Source organism: Cibotium barometz, chromosome 15 (assembly GCF_041138505.1).
Source record: "Cibotium barometz isolate CiBa-2024 chromosome 15, ASM4113850v1, whole genome shotgun sequence".
NCBI classification, from domain to species: domain Eukaryota; kingdom Viridiplantae; phylum Streptophyta; class Polypodiopsida; order Cyatheales; family Cibotiaceae; genus Cibotium; species Cibotium barometz.
This window is the reverse complement of record NC_141060.1, coordinates 43,813,213-43,834,188: the sequence shown is the minus strand read 5'-3', so window position 1 is coordinate 43,834,188 and position 20,976 is coordinate 43,813,213. Positions and strand designations below refer to the sequence as shown.

Genomic DNA, 20,976 nt, shown 5'->3' with positions numbered 1-20,976 from the left:
TATATGGGACACTCTTGGCAGCACAAAGCACCTCATTTCTTGAGATCTCCCCCTTGCTTGGTTTTCGCTAGGTGTTTTCTCTAGGACAGGAGTGTCATTAGAGGTGTTAGCCTTGTTGAATTAGGATGAGGAAGGAGACTAGGTTTTTTATTTTATCCAGTCACGATGAAGAGTGATGAAATGTGACACGCACGAGATTATTACTGGCACTGCCCTTCATCTAGTGAGAGTAATTGGTTCCTTAGGGAAGTGCTGGCATGTTGACCCTCTCCCTGATATTGTCACTCATGGGTCTTGGTGCTTATGGGATGTCTTATCAAATATCTTGCAGAAAGGAGACCTCTATTAAGTATGAAAAAATTTTACAAAATGGAGATTTCACACCAAGCAAGGTGGAGATCTAAACCAATCTGGAGCCCTGTGCTGCCAATAGGGTCCCGAATGAGAGGATGTGAAAAAGATACCAATGTCCCACTCTCTCATAAACTGGTCGCACTTCCTCTCCGCAGCCCTCGAAGATCCCTGGATTCTGCCCCAGGTAGCCATAATCATGTGAACAATATCACTCCAAATCCTGCAAAGACACTGAGAAACAAGAACGGGAGTACCCTCAATGGCCTTAGTGAATCTAGCCTTCCAGATATTCCAGGCTGAGATGCTAGCAATAATCTCCCAAGAGTTTTCTAACAGCTGTGCCAGAGGGACAAAGTGTGAAAGTGGCAAATCCTGAAGACAACACTGCCGAGCAACTCCTTGCCTAACCATAATGGCCAAGCTCCTGTCAGTCCCCTCGAATCTCAGCTCAGGCCCAGATTGTGTCAACCAAAAGAAATGATAGCATCCCTCTTAATCCTACCAAAGCGGTGTGCAATCGCAGACCAAACCCTCTGTGATTCCCTGCATTCCCATAAACAATGGTAAATTGACTCCGAAACTCCTGCACATCTAGGGCATGTTGGGCAAGCACCAGTAACAGACCTCCACTGATTGGTGGCCAGACCACCACGAAGAGAAACCTAGATAAAGGAGGAAATTTGTCGCTTCCTATAAGAATGCCACCATCTCCGCCAAAATACCCTCTGAATGTCAATCGAAATGCCGTAAGATTCCCAACGGGGTCTAAGAGTAGGGACACTCTGAATGTGTCCCAAGAAAAGATGTCTGGCATCCCGCACCGTATAACTAAAAAAAGGCATGATATTCAAAAGGGTTACAAGCATCCTTCCACTCCCACTCATCGGCGTCCCAATGCAAATGTCTAATAGGGCAATTGTCATGGCCCTGTGAAAATGGAACAGCACAAGTGTGGGCATGGTGGCTGCTGAGCAAAAATATTAAAAGATTCACATTTGGGGTGCCCGGACAAATGAAATGATGTGTGGACACTTCAGATGTGAAAGGGGGGACCAAGACATTAATGTTTTTAATGTTTTATTGATGGTTGCCCCTAGGCCTTAGTGGCCCCTAGGGAACTTTAATGTTTATTAAAGTTGGGGCCCTAGGATAAGTTTGGAGAGAGGCCACTCCACTTTTGGAGTTGCATGCCTCTCTCACCTCTCTCTCTCTCTTGCTTTTGGGAATCGTGCAAGCTTGAAGCGTGGAGAAGAGAGAAGTCGACGGTGGATTGCTGTGTGAGAGGAGCAAACTGTTTTGGCTGTGCAAAGCTAGCCGTACAGTCCACGTGCTGCACGCCGTACAGTCCAGGAGGAATCTACCCGTATAGAATTGCTGCTGCAGGTACAGGCTGTGCTGATAGTAGCTGAAGTCAGGTACAGAACTGCTGCTGCAGGTTCTGCTGCTACTAGTACAGTTGTACGGACAGCTGTACGGACAGGACAAGTGCTGGCGGCGCTGGACAAAACAGGTGCTGGCGGCGCTGAACTCAGGCTGCGCACAGGCTTATACAAGTGAAGGAACCTGCAAGTACAGCTGTACGGACAGGTACAGTGATGAACTACTAACCTGTACGGACAGGTACATTCGGTTCCAGATCTGTCCAATTCTGAGCAGTAGCAAGCAGTGTATCTCCAGCTGCAGGCTAAGCTTTCCCAGAGTTATCTGATACATCAGACAAGTGGTTGCAAGAAGGCAAGTACAGATTGGTACGATTGGCTTCGCAAGTGCAGAACCACGAGTTGATTTGGTAAGCTCTGAACTTGTTCATCTGTCTTTCTTTCCATTGGCTTATGTCTGCAGGGTTGTGCTATCTGGCCCCTTGTGAGAGGAGGGGTATGGCAGCTTGAAAAGGGTGGAAACAGAGATTGGACAGTGAATGTATGTTTGTGCTGAGTTGTGGAATCATGTGCATGAGATATGCCAGATGTATGCTCAAGGCTGTCCTACTGAATGGTCTTGGCTGATCAGAGGGAAGCACAGAGTGTTGCTTTGAGACACAGATCTGTGTGTGTGAATCCTCTGTGCTAAGAGGTATTGTGGGCTGCCAGATTGGACATACAGGTGTATTCTCTTGGCTGGTTTTGTTGTACTCAGCCTTACATATTTTTGAAATTGAATAAAAAAATACCGCAAGGGGTGCCAAGCTTTGGGGCCAACAGGTGTCGGTTTTATTTCAGATTTGGGGCACTCTAGCTCCAATCAAATTTGTTTTTATATCTGGACTACAAGTGGAAGGGTGACTGCTAGTCTACCGCACTTTGGTTTCTACCAGAGGCCAGTTTCAAGGTTCCGTTTTGCCGGGACCATCATCAACTTTCTTAAGGGGGTGAGCTCGTGGTTGCCTCGAGGAAAGTCATCGCTGAAAAATTCAGCAGCATGTCTAATACAGAAGACGAGTACTTTTATCATGAAGGGGAAGAGCAAGAGACCTCTCCTGAGAGAAATGAATCCGAGGATATTCTTGCAGGAGAACAGGCTGCAAATGTTGAGCAATATGAGGATGTAACACAGCCAGAAGATGTGTTTGGTAAAGAGGAAGATGATGCTCAGTTTAAAAATCGTTTGGCTGGTGTTATGGATGTGTTTATGCAGCTCACACAAAGTGAGAAGTTTGCTGAATTTATGAGATCCCGTTCTGAGCCCGAAAAGAAGAAGAAGAAGGTGCGTTCTAAGAACCTTCCTCAGGGTCATAGTGGTGCCTTCCCACAGGATCCATCTTTTGGACAGTTTCCGAACATGCAGCATGCTTATGGTGCTAACTCTCAGAGTTCCTTCTTTGGACAGCCATCTATTCCTCAGCAGACTATGCATCCAGGTTATTTTGGTGGTGGCTCGGTGCTCCAATCTATGACTGGGGGTTATCCTCAGGGAGGCATGGGTATGCCAGGGCCTTTTGGAGCTAATTTTCAGCCTGGAATGCAGGGGAATATGTATGGTGGTATGCAGTCCGGAATGCAAGAAAATATGTTTGGGAGCATGCAACCTGGAATGCAAGCAAATATATATGGTGGCATGCAGCCCGGTATGCATAATGGAATGTTTGGAAACATGGCTGGAATGTATGGCATGCCAGGTGTGGGAATGGGTAATGTTGACCCTATGATGGGCATGAATGTTGGGGGCAGCAATCTTGCGAAGCCACTTCCTTACGATAATCTAACGCCTATGGGTAAGGCGAAGGATTATAAGGAAGGGGGAGCTGCTGTGAAATTTAATACATTCAGTGGAGCCAAAGATAAATTAAAAGCACTCACCTTTTTACAACAGTTTGATGCTGCTTTTTCTGGTGGTAATTACACGGAGTCCTCAAAGGTGAGAAAAGCTGCGACTTTTCTCAAAGGCAATGCTTTGCAGTGGTGGTCTACTCTTCTTCTGCAGGGCATAGCACCCACTACTTGGGTACAATTTAAACAGGTGTTCTCTTCCGTATGGCTCACATCTACATTTGAGGTGGATGTTATGACTGCATGGCACAAGTTGGATGCTTCAAAGTGTGAAAATTTGGAAGATTATAACAAGAAGTTTTGGGAAGCTTTACTCCCAGTGACTTCTTACCGTGCAGTGCCTTTGTCTGAGCAGGTAGAGAAGTATTGTTGTGGGCTGCCCAAAGAGGTGCGTGATTATTGTATCAAGACTCGAGTAACGAACATGTCACAGACGATAGAGAATTCTATGACAGCTAATGCGTTACTCACTGGAGGATCATCTGGGTTTAAAGGCAGTAAGAACTCCAGCAAGAAAGCTGAAAAATCTGGGTATGCTTCTCGTGATGCTAAAGGGTCTTCAGAGACGAGGTATAAGAAGTTGCCAATGCCCAAGAGAACTTCTGAGGAGAGATATGCTTTGAGGGATGCTCGGAAATGTTTTTACTGTACTGAAGAGGGACATATGTCATTTAATTGTCCCAAGAGAAAGTCCCAAAAGGACTCTGACAATAAAGGAGAGCCCAAGGCAAAGAAACCAAAACCTTCTGTAGGGTTAGTTCCTGATCTTGTGGGGGAACATCCAAGGTGGTGAAGAGACAGAGTTGTGCAGGGCATGGGGCAAAGTGAGAGATCAGAATGCCTTGATATTCTTTGACACAGGTGCTAGAGCCAACTTTATTTCACCGGATTTGGCTGGCCGATTAGGGATTCGTGCAGAGGAGATGGGGCCGTTATATGAGGCTAACATGCCACAGAGTACATGCGGTGGTGGATACATATAATAGGAAGATTGCTTTGACTCATAGAGGGAAAGAACATGTATTGGATGTAAAACTTAAAGGGGAATCTGTTCCTATTGTATCAGCTTCGGCAATTTCCTCAGTAATGAAAAAGCATCTTTCCGCGTACTTGATTATGTAAAGGATGCACAAGATGATGAGTCTAAGTCTAATTTGTCTATGCTAGATAAGGACAGGACTGATTTCTTATGTGGGTTCCAAGATTGTTTTTCCGAGTCATTGCCAGGAGAACTTCCTCCTGAGAGGCCAGAAGATCATGCCATTGATCTAATTCCTGGTAGTACTCCTCCAAATAGACCGTCGTACCGTGTTAGTGCAGCCCAACAGGAAGAAATTATGAGTCAGGTACAGGAGCTTTTAAATAAAGGGTTGATATAGCCTAGCGCATCACCCTTTTGCTCACCTGTACTCTTAGTGCAAAAGAAGGATGGTTCTTGGCGCATGTGTATTGATTACAGGGCGCTGAACAAGAATACCATCAAGAATCGATTCCCCATACCGAGGATCGATGACATTTTGGACCGCCTACAGAGCTCCACAGTTTTTAGTCGCATTGACTTGAAAAGTGGGTATCATCAGATACGAATTAGACCCGAGGATGTGCATAAGACAGCATTTCGAACCACGTTTGGGTTGTATGAGTTCTTGGTTATGCCCTTTGGTTTGACAAATGCACCTGCCAAATTTAACGGAATGATGGACAGGATTTTCCGGCCTCATAGAGCATTTGTGGGCACATTCTTTGATGATATGATTGTGCATTCACAAACTGAGGAAGAGCATAGAAGGCATTTGGCCATTGTGTTTGCAGAACTCAGGAACCATAGGCTGGTTGTTAATGGCAAGAAGAGTGAGTTTTTCTTGCAAGAGATACATTTCTTGGGGCATATTGTGTCTAAGCATGGAGTTCGTATGGATCCAGCGAAGGTGGAAGCAATTCTTAATTGGCCAGATTTGAGGATCGTGCATGATGTACGCAGCTTTCTAGGATTGTGTTCCTATTACAGGCGGTACATACGGTATTTTGTTGAAATTGCTTCGCCCCTTCATGCCTTAACAAAGAAGGCAACTCCGTTTAGATGGGCTAATCGGGAAATTACAGGATTCAAAAAGCTCAAAGACAAGCTTACTTCGGATCCAGTATTGATGTTACCGGACCTCCGAAAGGCTTTTGTTGTCCAGTGTGATGCATGTGGAAGTAGCATTGGGGCAGTTCTCATGCAAGAAGGACATGTGATAGCCTATGAGAGTAGAATATTGCAAGATGCGGAGAAGCATTTACAGGTTTATGAGAAAGAGATGTTGGCTGTAATTCACGCTCTTTCTACATGGAAACACTACTTGCTTGGGGCTGATTTCACTATGCAGACAGATCATCAGACCTTGCGTTATTTCCTCACGCAAACTAAGCTTTCAGAGAAGCATATGCGTTGGGCAAACTTTGTCTATGTTTCACTTCCAGATTGTGCATGTGGAAGGCAAAAAGAATGTAGTGGCAGATGCTTTGTCACGCAAGCCACAGGTCTCAGCAGTTTCACTTGCTTATCATCATGAGCTTGATGAAATGAAAGAGCAGTATGCCCATGATGAGGACTTTGAAAGGTTGTATGATCAGATGTCTGAGGGTCAGCGGCATGAGCACTATACTCTCAGAGATGGATTTTTATTGATGCATGGCAGACTGTGTGTTACCAGGCCATTGCGCCTCAAGGTTATGATTGAAAGTCATGCTCCACCGTATGCAGGTCATAGAGGTATTGACGCCACGGTAAAAGCAGTGGAGACTTTCTTTTATTGGCCAACCTTGAGAAGAGATGTTGATGCCTTTGTTAGGCAATGCATCGTATGTCAGAAGGTAAAGTTTGACTGTCAAAAGACACCAGGGTTATTACAGCCTTTACCTATTCCAGATAGACCTTGGGAGAGCATTGCCATGGATTTTATATTTGATCTTCCACGGACACAAACGGGCAATGATGGCATTTGGACTATCATATGCAGGTTCAGTAAGCAGACTCATTTCATTCCCGTGCGTAAGACGATCAAAGTTGATCATATGGCGAAGTTGTTCATGGCGAACATCTTCAAGTATCATGGCTTGCCTACGTCTATCATTAGTGACTGTGATCCACCGATGACGAGTTTGTTCTGGAGAGGGTTGTTTGACAACATGGGTACAACTCTCAAGTTTTCATCGTCATTTCATCCACAAACAGATGGTCAGTCAGAAGAGGCTAACTCTACAGTGTTGGATCTTCTTAAGTGTTATGTGTCAGAGCACAAGCAACAATGGGAAAAGTATCTTCCTTTGGTGGAGTTTGCATATAACAACACTGTTCATACCTCGACAGGCAAGGCGCCTTTTGAGATTGTGGAAGGAGGGAAGAAGGTACCACCCATTTTGCACACAAAGGATAAGATTTTTGAGGCTGATCAGTATGTGGAAAATATGGATGAAGCTTATCGGAGAGTTAAGTTGGCACTCCAGAAAACTCAGCAGAAGCAAAATAAAGCCGCAGACCGTCACAGACGTGCATTAGAGTTTGCATTGGGTGATTGGGTTCTTTTGCGCTTTGAAAAGGCTAGACTCAAGAAGATGAAGGGTAAAGAGCGCTTATTCCCTAAGTTGAGCATGCGCTATTATGGGCCTTTTCAGGTATTGGAAAAGATTGGTGAGGTGTCCTATCGTTTGAAGCTACCAGATCACTGGAGGATTCACAATGCATTTCACGTGAGTCTCCTTAGACCTTTCCGTGGGGATGTGCCTGAGGATGTATCAGACGAGGCTCAACCGGAAGTTGAGGAACTTGATGAGGTTCTTATTCCAGAGCAGATACTGGCACATAAGGAAAGAAAGGTACGAGGTAAAGTTTCCCGTTGCTATCTTGTGAAGTTCAAGAACTATTCACCGATGGATGCGAAGTGGATGGAGGAAGGTGACTTAACAGATTCACCTCAGGTTTTGCAGCTTTATCTCGATGCCTTTGAGTTAGAGCCGACTCTTGTTGTGGCTCATTCAGGTTCAGCAGAGCATGGGTCTGGAGCATTTCTTGATGCTCAAGAGGGGGGTAGCACCTCCACTCCCTTGATACTGACAGGCTCAGAGGTCGCTTGGTGCAGTTTTTATCTCACCCGAAGATACTGATGGCTGACAGTACATGTGTTTATGGGACTTCTATGATATATGTGTACTAGTCACATTGGATGTTGTGGTTGTGTATGGTTCACAGTGGTATACAACTTGGACTACTACTACGCCATTGGTTTGCAGTGAATGTTGATACATGTGCATGGCTTAGAGAGATTGGGACGCTGATCTTGCCATATTGTATATTTCACTTTGGATATTTTGCTGTATCACCAAAATGCAATCGAGGACGCTTGCCATTTTTCAAGAGGGGGGTATGTCATGGCCTTGTGAAAATGGAACAGCACAAGTGTGGGCATGGTTGTTGCTGAGCAAAAATATTAAAAGATTCACATTTGGGGTGCCCGGACAAATGAAATGATGTGTGGACACTTCAGATGTGAAAGGGGGGACCAAGACATTAATGTTTTTAATGTTTTATTGATGGTTGCCCCTAGGCCTTAGTGGCCCCTAGGGAACTTTAATGTTTATTAAAGTTGGGGCCCTAGGATAAGTTTGGAGAGAGGCCACTCCACTTTTGGAGTTGCATGCCTCTCTCACCTCTCTCTCTCTCTTGCTTTTGGGAATCGTGCAAGCTTGAAGCGTGGAGAAGAGGGAAGTCGACGGTGGATTGCTGTGTGAGAGGAGCAAACTGTTTTGGCTGCTGTTTTTGCTGTTGTTTTCTGTGCAAAGCTGGCCATACAGTCCACGTGCTGCAGGCCGTACAGTCCAGGAGGAATCTGCCCGTACAGAATTGCTGCTGCAAGTTCTGCTGCAGGTACAAGCTACGCTGACAGTAGCTGAAGTCGGGTACAGAACTGCTGTTGCTGGTACAGCTGTACGGACAGCTGTACGGACAGGGCAGGTGCTGGCGGCGCTGGACAGAACAGGTACAGGCGGCGCTGAACTCAGGCTACGCACAGGCTTATACAGGTGAAGGAACCTGCAGGTACAGCTGTACGGACAGGTACAGTGATGAACTACTGACCTGTACGGACAGGTACAGTCGGTTCCAGATCTGTCCAGTTCTGAGCAGTAGCAGGCAATGTATCTCCAGCTGCAGGCTAAGCTTTCCCAGAGTTATCTGATAAATACAGGTGTATTCTCTTGGCTGGTTTTGTTGTACTCAGCCTTACATATTTTTGAAATTGAATAAAGAAATACCGCAAGGGGCGCCAAGCTTTGGGGCCAACAGGTGTCGGTTTTATTTCAGATTTGGGGCACTCTAGCTCCAATCAAATTTGTTTTTATATCTGGACTACAAGTGGAAGGGTGACTGCTAGTCTACCGCACTTTGGTTTCTACTAGAGGCCGGTTTCAGCAACCACCATACAACCAAAGGCTAAAACTCAATGTGATCATCCCTGGGGGGGGGGGGGGGGGTCAACAAAGATGTGCTTTCCTAACCTGCCAACAACTCTGACTAGACGAATCTGGGGGCCCTCAATAAGGTCCTGCACGTCACATCTCTCCAGCTGCCATCCATGTGTACAGAAAAAAAGACCGGTACATCATCCTCCCTAGGCAAGGGGAGACCCATAACCTGAAGAGGAACACCTGTCCCAGAAAAAACCCAAACCAAGAATGATGACGGCCTTCCAAGAAAGATCCAGTGGTTGGGAATGGCTGCATCAATCTGTGCAATCCTCCGGCTGGAGCCTCTCAAATGCTGCGTGAAATCCAATCTGCGCACCTCGGTGAGGCTCTGAAGCCTCTTCCAAGCCAGCATTGTGGGGCATAGGGTCTCCCAACCAGGCCAAAGAATATGCATAGCTGCCCCAAGAGACCTACTGTGCACATCTAAGATCAAATCATTCCACAGAATGGGCTGTCGGTTAGCTTCCTCCACTAAACGCGGGGAGATGTGTACCAAAAAACTCCTCAGGCAGTCCCAAGCCCGTAGGAGGGACCTAACCAGGGGGGATGAAGGGGAGCGGTGAATTGCATCCGAAAAAATAAAGCGTGAGCTAAGAGTCCAGTCACCTCCGCGAACAGGGACACACTTCGTAATCTATTGCATGACAAAGTCCTTCCATGGCTCAATGCCTGAAAAAAAGCCACTAACAACAAGCTTACAAAGCAAAGCCTTACATTGCACCTCAAGGTCAATGATATTCAATCCCCCTTCCTGCTTAGGCCTGATAATGGTTTCCCAAGCAACTCTGGCGCCCTGATATGTGCATTTCCATCAAGCCCTAACAAACGAAAGTTCCGAATAAGGCGACGAAGCTGGCCAATGCAACCCTTATGAAAAATCTAGCACGAAGCGATAAACCAAGCCGTGGCTAGCAAAACTTGGTTAACCACCAAAGCTCTAGAGGCCAAATCGAGCTTCGTCCTACTCCAGTGGATGAAGTTTGCTTTTAATGTGCTGAAGAGCATTGGAGCAAACTATTATTGATAGTAGCTCCTCTTGCCAAACAAAAGGCCTCCAAGGCTGTCCGGAAAGTACATAAACAACCATGTGAAGCCTCAAGGAACAACGCCGTATCATCTGCTAACTCAGAGTCCAAAAACTCTTCCTCCGTGCATAAAGGCAGCCTGAGACCCACAACACCAGGGGCAGCCCAAAGAAACTTGCTCATAGCCTCAACTACAATGACAGTAAAGGGGCCAAGGGGATAGTGCTGCCTCACTGAACGGGAAATCTGAAAACGCTCGCCGCGCCCCCCACAAGCTAAAACAGTACAATGAGCCTCCCTGTATATGCAGGACACCCCTTTGATCCAATTTTGGGAAAACCCCATATGTGCCATAGTGCCTTCCAAAACATCCCAATCCACTCTGTCATAAGCTTTTAAATCAAACAAAAGAATGGCAAGAGGCTACTAACTAGACTTTGCCCACTCGACAGCTTCCCAGAAAGAAAAGATGTTATCAAATATACACCTTCCTTGGAGGAACCCATTCTGTGTATCATGGATAGTCCTTTGGAGAATCGGCTGCAACCCTATACTCAAGGTTTTAGCTAAGATTTTATATGCAGATCCAAGGAGGGTGATGGGCCTCTATTGCTTGATGTCAGTCTTGTCCCCACTCTTGGAGATAAGGTGAATCAGCCCCTCCGTGAGGTATGGCGGCATCATACCCGACAACCACATTTCCTGAAGGGCAAAAGTAATAGCATCTCCAATATGATCCCAAAAAAGAATAAAGAAGGTGGGAGAAAGACCATCCCCTGGGCATGAACCACTGGAAAGAGCATGCATTGCGTGAATGAATTCATCCTTCGAGAAAGGGGCATCCAGGGAAAAACACATAGCATATGTAATGAGCCTAGGCATGCACTCCCAAACTTTCTATCGTGCCACATCTCTGAGGAGAGGGCACCTCTGCAGTCAACAAAGACCGATAAAAATCTGAAGCAATACCCCTCACCTTATCAGGCTCAATCTGAACCTCACCCTGTGAATCCTGCAAGTACCTCAAAGAATCCTTGCTATGGGAAGGCTTGTGTGCTGAGAAAAACTCTTTGTTGCATCTGCCACCCATCTAAGTCTAGAAAGCCTCGTTCGCATGAAACGCGAGCTCAGCCTCCTGTCCATAGCCAACTGCAGCTCTGCTCTAACTACGGTCAAGAGGTCAGTAATCCAAGACGCATGTGGATGCTTTTCATGTTCCCTCTGAAGAGCAGCAATCCTACGCCTAATATCTCTCTCCTTGTCCAGAGCCTCCTTCTTCTTGGACAAGGCAGTGCTATGATAATGATGGCTGGTCCTCTCAAGAGCCAGCGCAATATTATAACGAGGATCAAGACCGTCACAAGATGTCGATATCTCTCTGATATTAAGGGAGATGTCAGCATCTAGATAAAGAGAGTCAGGGATACGGGCACGGGGAGAGGCCGAGCGAGCCCCAGGCTCCATGAGACACAAAACAACGGAGCAATGATCGGATTTGGTGGTGCCAAGCATAATAGCAATGGTGCCTCCTCTGTCCAAGGACCAATCATCCACATAATACCTATCCAGACGTGCAAAGATGCTCTCATCCCCGCTCCTGCGGTTATGCCAAGAGAAAGATAAGGAGTTTGGCCTTCTCTGGAAGTCATCCTCAGTCCAGCAATCTTGCCAAAAAAAGAAAGTGGAACCTCTCCCATGAGGTTCGCTCCAAAGGGTGTAAACCCCCTTCGCATCCACCCTTCTTGTCAGAAGGTTGCTCAACCATATTCAAATCTCCTCCCACTATCCAATGATCGACCTGGGGAATGACATTTGTAATGGTGTCCCAAAAGGCCACCCTTTCACCTCTCACGTTAAGTGCATAGATATTCAAGATTCCCAATTTCTGACCCTCATGCATGATCACGATCCACTGCGCTCTAGCAGGGATGATAACACCGTGCCCAATAACATGAGGCATAACAGATGCTGCCACTGAAATGCAAACACCCCCTCTAGTCCCAACTGCCGAGGACCAGAAGGTGTGGCGAGAAAGCATCTTACCAGTTTTGCCACACTAAGATCTATCCAATTTGTGTTCCTACAACAAAAGTACATCCATACACCTTCCTATAACAGCAGGGTGAAGCTGGTCCTTTAGAAGGTGCTTCCTACCACGGGTGGGAAGCCCTCCAAGGCCCTAAACATTCCATGAGACGATTCTCATGGAAGAGAAGAGGGTTTGACCCCCGATCTAAGAAGACGATGGGCAGCTTGATGATGCCTCTCATAATGCTGGAGGACGGGATAATCCACGGGCAAAGTCCACTGACATGCCCTTGTCTGCGGCCTTGCAGAGTACTTGCATATGTACGAGAAACATCTTCACCCTGCGGGGCATCAAGGGCAATGGCATCATGCTGAAAATCCTGCAATACATGATCCCCGCTGCACTGAACATCCTGCATATCGCCTCCTCCAAGTAGAGAGGACTCAACAAAATCATCCTGATCTGAGATATCGTCTCTCTACAAAGATGCATCAGCTGACACATCCCTCTGACCAGAAACATCATCTATCTATGCATGATCCGAGGAGGCCTTCCCATCAATCACACCAGGGGGGCGGGCATGAGAGACAGCTCGCCACACCTGGCGGACTGAAGGATGGGAAGGAACCAAGGGAGGAGGCGAACAAGGAGAGCAGGAGGGGAAGGGGCGGAGACTGGAGACAATAGCGGGAGGAAGAGGGGCGGGCAGAAGCAGGGGCGAACAGCGGGGGAGGAAGGAGGGGGGGCGGAGGAAGGAGGGGGGGCACACAGTCGACAGAGGTGGAGGTTCAGGGAGCTCGCAGGTCGCCGCTCGACCGAAGGGTGTCCTATCAAATATCTTCATTGGGATCCTGGTGAGTGGGAGTGGATTGATGCATCCAATCCTATAAAGAGTTGGTCTTTTTTCAGCTACACCGTCTGTAGTGCCACAGCTCCTGTTACTTGGACAAATTCAGAGGACTCCTATACTCAAGCCGCACTGGGAGAGTTATGACATTACCACATTGATTCACAAGAGATTTTGGAAGACTTTGGCACTCATACCGGAGGATCTAGATCTCCCACTTCTTTTGGTTATTCTTACATGGTGGCCTCCCCATTAATCGGTGAAGGGTTATATTTGGGGCGAACCCCAAATATAACATTGTGTATGGGGGTGTAGATCTGCTCAAAAAATTTGGGGCTCTATAGCTCAGCTCATGAGCAGATTGAAGAGGTAACATTTAAGTTAGTTGGGGTGCTATTGCTTGGCTCACTCAGTTCCAAAAATATTTTTTCAGGGATCTGGGCACCGCCATAATGATATGCAGAGGTGTGGCCCAATGTTGCATGCTACTGGATATTCCTCTCATACAATATAGACCACCTCTGCAGAGGATTATACACTACTTGAGAGATCATTACTAGTATCACAGCTTGGTAGATTTGGGGTGCCAAACGCATAGAGGTTATTGAGGGCATTCAGATATACGATACTCAGTGCATTTGTACTATATAGGGAGATATTACATATGGGCTCGTATACAGGGACCATCCAGATCTACACAAACACAACGCACTGTTTTCATGAGAGAGTGGAATCAAGGGGTCTTTTCTCATTGACCCACCCTACATTCTAGGATGAGGATATTTTGTTCTGGCTTCTAGGCATGATTTTGTATGGCTATTCATACTTTATCGAAGTCTCCTTTGTGCAAAACAAAAAACAAAAAAAAAATCTCCCTTTTGTATATTTTTCATACTTAATAGAAATCTCTTTTCCTTGATGCAAATGAGGTCATTGAGGGCACCAAGTTTCGCAAATCATAGACAGCAAGAAAATGTGGAAGAATTTGTTTGGAGGAACTTGATGATGCATTTAGTGCAGTTTATTAACAGGGAAGGAATGTAGGCGTTACTTCATAAGAGTGTCACACTAGGGTTTCTTTTACTTACATGGGTAGACTAATAAGTTTCTCTACTTACATGGGTAGACTAATTTTTGAGTCATTAACTTCACGGATCACATCTTGAACTACGTAAATAACACCATACCATTGAGTGATTCTAGAAGCAACATTGATGGCGGTATCCAGCTTTGCTGAGTTGTTTCATTCTTTCTTTTTTCATTGAACTCCTGACACAAGGAGCTGTTTGTGATTCACAACTAGAAGATGATATACAGTCTTAATGCTTTTTCCTTGTACTTTGCTTTCTTCATTGAAACAACAATGTCCCAAAGGGAACTAAAATAATCCTAACCAAAGGCAAACATGTCCAAAGTGAACCTGATCAAGTAGAATAAAGCATCACGTAGGCCAAAAAAAAGAACCTGCTTTGCAGATTTTAACCTTGAACCCAAATCAGTATTAGCACGAACTTCCTGCCAAACCAATAGCCTAAATTTACCTCTTAAACAAACTCAAAAACCTTCTCACTATGTTATAGTCAGTCTTTGACATATTTTATGAGTACTTGGATTTGTTGTCAACATTTCAACTGTAACAAATCCGGGGGAACTTACACAACTATTAATGCGATTAGACACTGAAAATAAAGGCACATACTTTATCCACTTAAAACTTCATGCACATTTCAATACTTGAAACCACACTAGGACCGCAATGCCCCCCCCCCTCCCCCCCCCCACCCCCCCCCCCTTCCCTCCCTTGGAATTTACCAAGGAGTATTTATCAGTTACAAGCTTTGGGAGCCTCTCTAATTCCCACACATGGGATAGGCCAGATTATCCAGATTACAAGTAAAATAATCCAAAAGAAAGCCTCATATCCACGGATTCCTGTGAATCCAAGAAATCCATAAAACGTCCCACATGCCATTGTTGACCGATGAATAGTGTGGACCATAGTCACAAGAAACATTTCGAGGTTTTTGAGGTTTTGTTTTGAAACGTTTCGTCCCTCGGCTTCAAGGTTTCGAGGTTTTGTCCCTCGGCTTCAAGGTTTCGAGGTTTCGAAAAATCAATGTTTTTTTACTATAAATAAACATGATATACATGAGTAATTAAAGGCTCAATTCGACCTAAATGAAGGAGAATTGGATAAATTGCCCTAATTGAAGAAGGGGGGGAAGAGGGGGGGGATGACCTAATGGAACAAAAGAAAAGAGGGGGATAAAGGAGAAAAGAAGAAAGTCACCTAATTAAGGGGGAAAAAGAAAAATTTTACGAGAGGGAATTACAGGGAAAGAAGGGAAAGAGACAAGGGAGAACAAAAGAGAGAGGAGAAGGAGAAGACGGAAGGGAAAAGGAGAAGAATAAGAAGAAGAGGGAGAAGGAGAATGGAGAAGAAGTGAGGAGTTGACCAGCTGTGAGGGAAGCCTGTGTGTGGCTGACCAGCCTCTTGGGACCCCAGAGTCCCATGTGGACCAGATATGGGAGCTCATCAACAGCATCACTGCTGCATGGTATATTTAGCAGGCCAGGGGCAGTGAGACTATCGATGGTTCAGTTACCCCACCTGCGGAAACCATCCGTCTATGACAATGGGAGTGCCTAGTTAACAATTCGGACATGATGCAACAATGCCAAGCCACCTTGTACTTTGAGCCTAGAGCCCCTTTTTCACTTCAAGGGCTCGGGACTCGTTTGGCGGTAGAAGCCCCTTGTGTGACTATCCCCCACTTTCCCCTCCAATGTAACCTCCCTCCTAGAGTGCCAATCAAAGAGGGAGCGCCCCCCCTCCCTCTTTTTTCTACGATTTCTTAACCTCACAGAAGGGTTTCAGCCCCCTCGGAGGGTTGTAGTCTACATTGAGAAGACGCCCTTTTCTAACTAACAAGGGGGGGAGGGGGAGGGGGAGGAGGAGCAAGGGGTGAGGGGTGAGGGGAGGGTGTGGAGGGGGAACAAGCATGTGTCCTAAAACGTTGGTGACAAGGATACAAAGGATGGTTGAAAGTACTGCAAACTGTAGCTGCCCAATCTGCCTCCAACTTCTGACTTGTTTTCACGTAAATGGTGACAATTCTTTCTACCATGCCAAAGGTCTGCTGAATCTGCTTAAATTTACAAACAACATGCTGGAAATTTTCAAATTTGTTGCTTTCACATCAAATAGTAAAATTTTGCTACCTGTTCGACCAATTCTTGAGTGTTGACCACGACAACATTCAAACGTGGCAATGTGATTTTATTGACAAGATCCACCAACTTTTGGTAACTGAAATCTTCCTCAACCATCGCCACACATACTCCAATTGGTGTCCAGGTTATGGGGAAACCAGGCAAAGCCTGCGCCTATAATATACAAAGCATAATCAGTGTGTATTGCATAGCATTGCATGTTTATTGTAAACATAAATACAGTATCTTTTTCACAAAGAAAGAACTTTATTTCATGACGTCATTTTTTCATGAAGGAATGTCTAACATGTCAAACATAATAAACAAGCATCAGAAGTCATAGCACCCCTCCAGAATAGGTGGCAAAGCCACTCAAGAAGATAACAATGCAATGTTATCCCCACAAGAGAAAGTGAAAGGAAAGGACTGTCACCGCAAATGCTCATGAAAGTAGGCCTCTGGCCTCTACCAGTCTTTAGGGACCTTGAATCTTGCTCTAAACAGAGAAAGAGCACAGGATAGAGAAACATGCCAAGTTATATGGGAAGGCAGAGTGGAGAACAGTATCTACAAACTCTCAGCACTCTCCTCTCTTACGGGCACTCAAATCGGGGACTTGTGGCACTTCCATTTTGGCCACTTGAATGTGGATGCACTGCGGCAGGCTTTCCGAGACCAGATGATGGATGGCTTGCCAGATGTTGGCAGTAGGCAGGGATGCTGTAGTTCTTGCATAAGACACTTCAGTCAAGTCCTTAGCATCATGAGTATGCTGCTTGGCCCAATTTTCTGCCTCTAAAAAATATAGTGAAATCCCTTATAACCAGTAAAGGATGCTTGACTACTTCTCAAGAAGTCTTTCTTTATGATCAAAGGCTGGACGTTCTATAGCATTTAAGATCAGCCCTTTGTATTGCAAGCTAATGCTCACGGTGCTTCAAGAAAGGGCACTTCTTAATCTAGGATAATTAATACAGAATATATAGTGTCAGTGTGGTAAAACAGAATGCATAGTACATGTATAGTGATATTTGAAAATATCGAATACACTACACACCTACAAGTATTCAAGGCACAACCCCCATGCATGGATGAGCCAGACATCAGATAGTAGGTAGCAGGGCAGCATGCGAAGCATTCAGGATAGGTGCCTGTGCCACGTGGTAGTCAGCCAGTGGACAGCTGTCGGCCAGGTTGGAAATGGGTCGTGGGCAGTCCTCATCACAAGCCAACACCATCTGAAGTGGCCGAGCAGCATCTCAGGTGCATATATATATACATGCATTAGAAAATCATCAAAAGCATCTGCATTTCTCAGCACTAGTCTTTCTCAGCATGAGTCTTTCTACATAGATTTTCTCTCAGAGCATGGGCTGGCCGAGAGATCCTCAGCAGTGTTTGGGCTCTGATTTGATGTCTTCATTTCTCAATCATCTTGTGTACTTGAAGTACAGTTGTAACACTCTTTTCTTGTACATAATATAGATCAGTAGTTTAGGACTCCCATGTGTGTTGAATGTCTGATTCTGCCGCACTCTTCTCTCAAAACCCAAGCACAAAGGGCACAAGTGTTCTACAGTTGGTACCAGAGCTTAGGCACGCTTGTGCATTGACTGCCTGGATAGGGTAGAGCCCCTAGATACCAGGAGTGCACAAGGCCGGGTTTCCGAAGTAATTATTTGGGTTCTTTCTAGTGTATAGTTGCCCCCCATTGGCCACCAGATGCCACCCACCCATCCTCAGTACGAAGGGTTGCAACCCACCATCCTTCTCTTGTTTGTAATTGTTTCTAGCTCTTCATCATGGATACAGAGGCACTTATGGAAGCCTTGCTCGTTCAGAGAAGCAAATCGTTGCTCATGTGGATGTGCGAATTGAGCCCTTGACGACCACTTGTGGTCAAATGGATAAAGTACCCCGGCCATCTGCCGCTGCAGATTTGGTGTCTACCTAGGCTCATGCTTCTCAACAAGGCCACGAGGATTCTGGAACAAAGTGACGAAACTCTCCAAAGGAGGGTTTTTCACTCCTTTGGATGCAGGTAGAAATGTATTGGAGACACGCTTCGATCTTGGTCCGGCAGTCATCATTCTACACCTATGCGTAGTTAGCAGTAGAGACGCCTCTCGCATCACCACAACTGTGTCCTTCGCCGTGTCCCTCTCCACCAGATTCTCCGAAAACTTCCCACTCGCCTTCACCAGCTCAACACCGGGGGGGGACAACCGATTTGTTGAGTTCTTCCTCCGTGCCTCGTGAGGAACGAACTCAAATATTGAAGCTTTTGAAGCCTCCCAAGTTCAATGGGAAGATGGATGAAGAAGTTGTCACCAATTGGACCCGGGAGATGGCTCCACGGCAATAGGTGGTTTGGATATTTCTGAACTCCATTCGGTGGTATGGCTTTGACAGGTGTTGCCTTGGTGGGTGTAGCCACCAAGGGTGCCAGTGTTCCCGTTTGCCAGCTGCACCGTCAAGGCTAGATCATCCTCGACCGTCTAGCAGGGTCATCTTGGGCCATCCTGGCTAGAGCATCCAGTGGCCACAACAACGGATCTCCAAAGAATCTCTAAGAAGCGCACAAACAGATAAATGGGAGGTGCACGCGCCAACAGGCACCACGCTGATTGGCATCTTCCAAAGACAAGAGATACTCACTGAAAGCATCCTTGGATACCGTGTTGGCAGGCTGGGAAAACAAGAAGGCCTCTACAGCTACCCACCCAAGCAAGAGGAAGGAATAGCTCTCTTGGCCAAACGCGTGCCAAGCCCTCAGGATCATCAAGGATACATTATCAATTGTCTTCAATTGAGGCAAGAACATGGCCTCAACACCAACAGCACCATCACACATAATTTCTTAAGCAGTAAGAAACCGAAACCTCAACACCAACACAATCAGAAAGATAATACCTCAAACTGGACACGTTGATAACATGCCCACATTATTAACAGAACTGCACTGTACGGCTAACGCCTTCAACACCAGCAATAAGAATCGTCAAGGAGTTTGCCTCCACCAGCTTCGAGATCTTCAAAAAAAACTCAGTACCCCAACATGATAGCATCATGCGAGCTCTGTCTGTGACCTTGGGTGGTCTGGCATCATCATCCTTCTCTCTCTCTCAGGGAATGGATAGTTCCAGAAACACAACCACCCAAAAGTCCTTTCCTTTTACCCCCAACTCCTCCTTCTAGTTGCATTCTGTTGTTGGCGTAACTGTCTCCCCATTACCCTGTTTTTAGTATCTTAGAACATGTGTTAAGTGAAAGAGCTTGAGAGCTCACTCTTCTTCCACGATGAGGAGCTTTTAATAGCAAGATTGAGGCGGCTATCTCCTCAGGATCACGTTGATGGTGTGCTGTCAATAATCCAGTGCATGCTCAGCAGAGCAGCCATGCTAAACCCATCCAATACATCAGTAACATGTGCTCTGAGTCAGCCGTATAAAAGTGCTTTTGATGTGGCCTCCATGAGCTTATGCCACGTGTCCTTGATGGCTGCAGTTGGTGGCTCCTCACAACATTTTTTTCATCCCACATGGCAGCAAGCCTCACATACTGCATTTGCTCACATGTTGGCCACTTGTTCTTAGATCAAATGTACTTTTCTTAGCTAACATAGGTTTACACCTATCACCTCTTAGATACAGGTCACTTCCACTAGTTGACACTAGGGATTTGCATAAGGCACACGCCTCTTCATCACACTAGTTTGAGTTCCCACTAGCATAGACACAAAAAACACTGGCATGTGCACACACAGCTTAACAAACAGCCATGCTATATATTTACAAAAATGTAAACCATGCAATGCTTACACCCTTCAAAGACACCTGCAAACACTAATTGAATATATACAAAAGCTTCTTCATCCATTGGGCACACAAGGCTCAACATGACTCACATAGATAGAAAGGTATGTACATCTAGGACTCATCATCATCTTAACGCCGGTCTTGGTGCCCACCCTGGCTCCTCCGTGGATCACCAAAACAAAGTCCCAACAACGGTGTGGCTCTCCAGAGCGTTAAAAGACACATCAATGGAACCGTTGGGGCATCGGATTCTACATACATCTTTTCAGCTCAGTCCGTCATTGTCATCTTGTCTTGTTCATTGAGTCTTGTAGTAATTATGTCATTCTGTCCTCTGTGTTTGTGAACACTGCTCGATGTGCACAGTGCAGTGAGGCTTGGAAGTAATACAAGTGATGTTTATAGTATTCTTGTGCATTGTTCTTTGCTTACATTCAAGTATGTTTTAAGTGTTACATTGTGTCGTGACTATCAAGGACTCCCGGACATACTGTCCAGAGAAGAACCACCGCTTTAGTGTTCCGGGCAACCAACCCCGCTCTATACAGTGGGAAGACCATCTTATTAGGCACCACTCCGAAGCACTTTATTCCCATAGATTACCAGCGTGTGAATCAAAGAAACAATCGTAGCATTTTATGCAAATAGATAACTGACTATCTCACTCATTTCTAGAAGCTTTTGCTCATGCTCCTGAGGACCATCCGACAGTCAGAGCAAGTTGAGCGATTTGTGGATGGTTTGAAACCAGTGATGCAGTCCTAGCCACTGCCATGAGGGGCAAGTGGAAGAAATCAAACCACTTGTGTTGCGGAGAGACCTTGGAGGATGCCACGTTCTGGCTTTTGGGGAGTTTTCTAGACATCAGCAGATGTTCACTTTTGGATCATACAAGGTTCTCCGGTTAGGGGAGGTGATT

The 20,976-nt window shown here is 45.8% G+C and overlaps 1 protein-coding gene across 2 annotated transcripts in view; it reads right to left on the bottom strand.

Moving 5' to 3' along the window:
- LOC147631340 (uncharacterized) overlaps positions 1-20,976 on the bottom strand; it is a 110,998-nt gene that overhangs the window by 73,077 nt on the left and 16,945 nt on the right. Inside the window, exons 2-4 of one of the 2 annotated variants that reach the window (XM_086809737.1) lie at positions 16,249-16,413; positions 14,491-14,541; positions 14,214-14,295 (exon numbers count right to left, since the gene is read on the bottom strand). In XM_086809737.1, coding sequence (XP_086665863.1) covers positions 14,214-14,295; positions 14,491-14,541; positions 16,249-16,413 — 298 coding nt within the window. Of the gene's footprint in view, positions 1-14,213; positions 14,296-14,490; positions 14,542-16,248; positions 16,414-20,976 lie in introns of those variants that run through there. The other variant, XM_086809740.1, reaches the window with a different exon arrangement.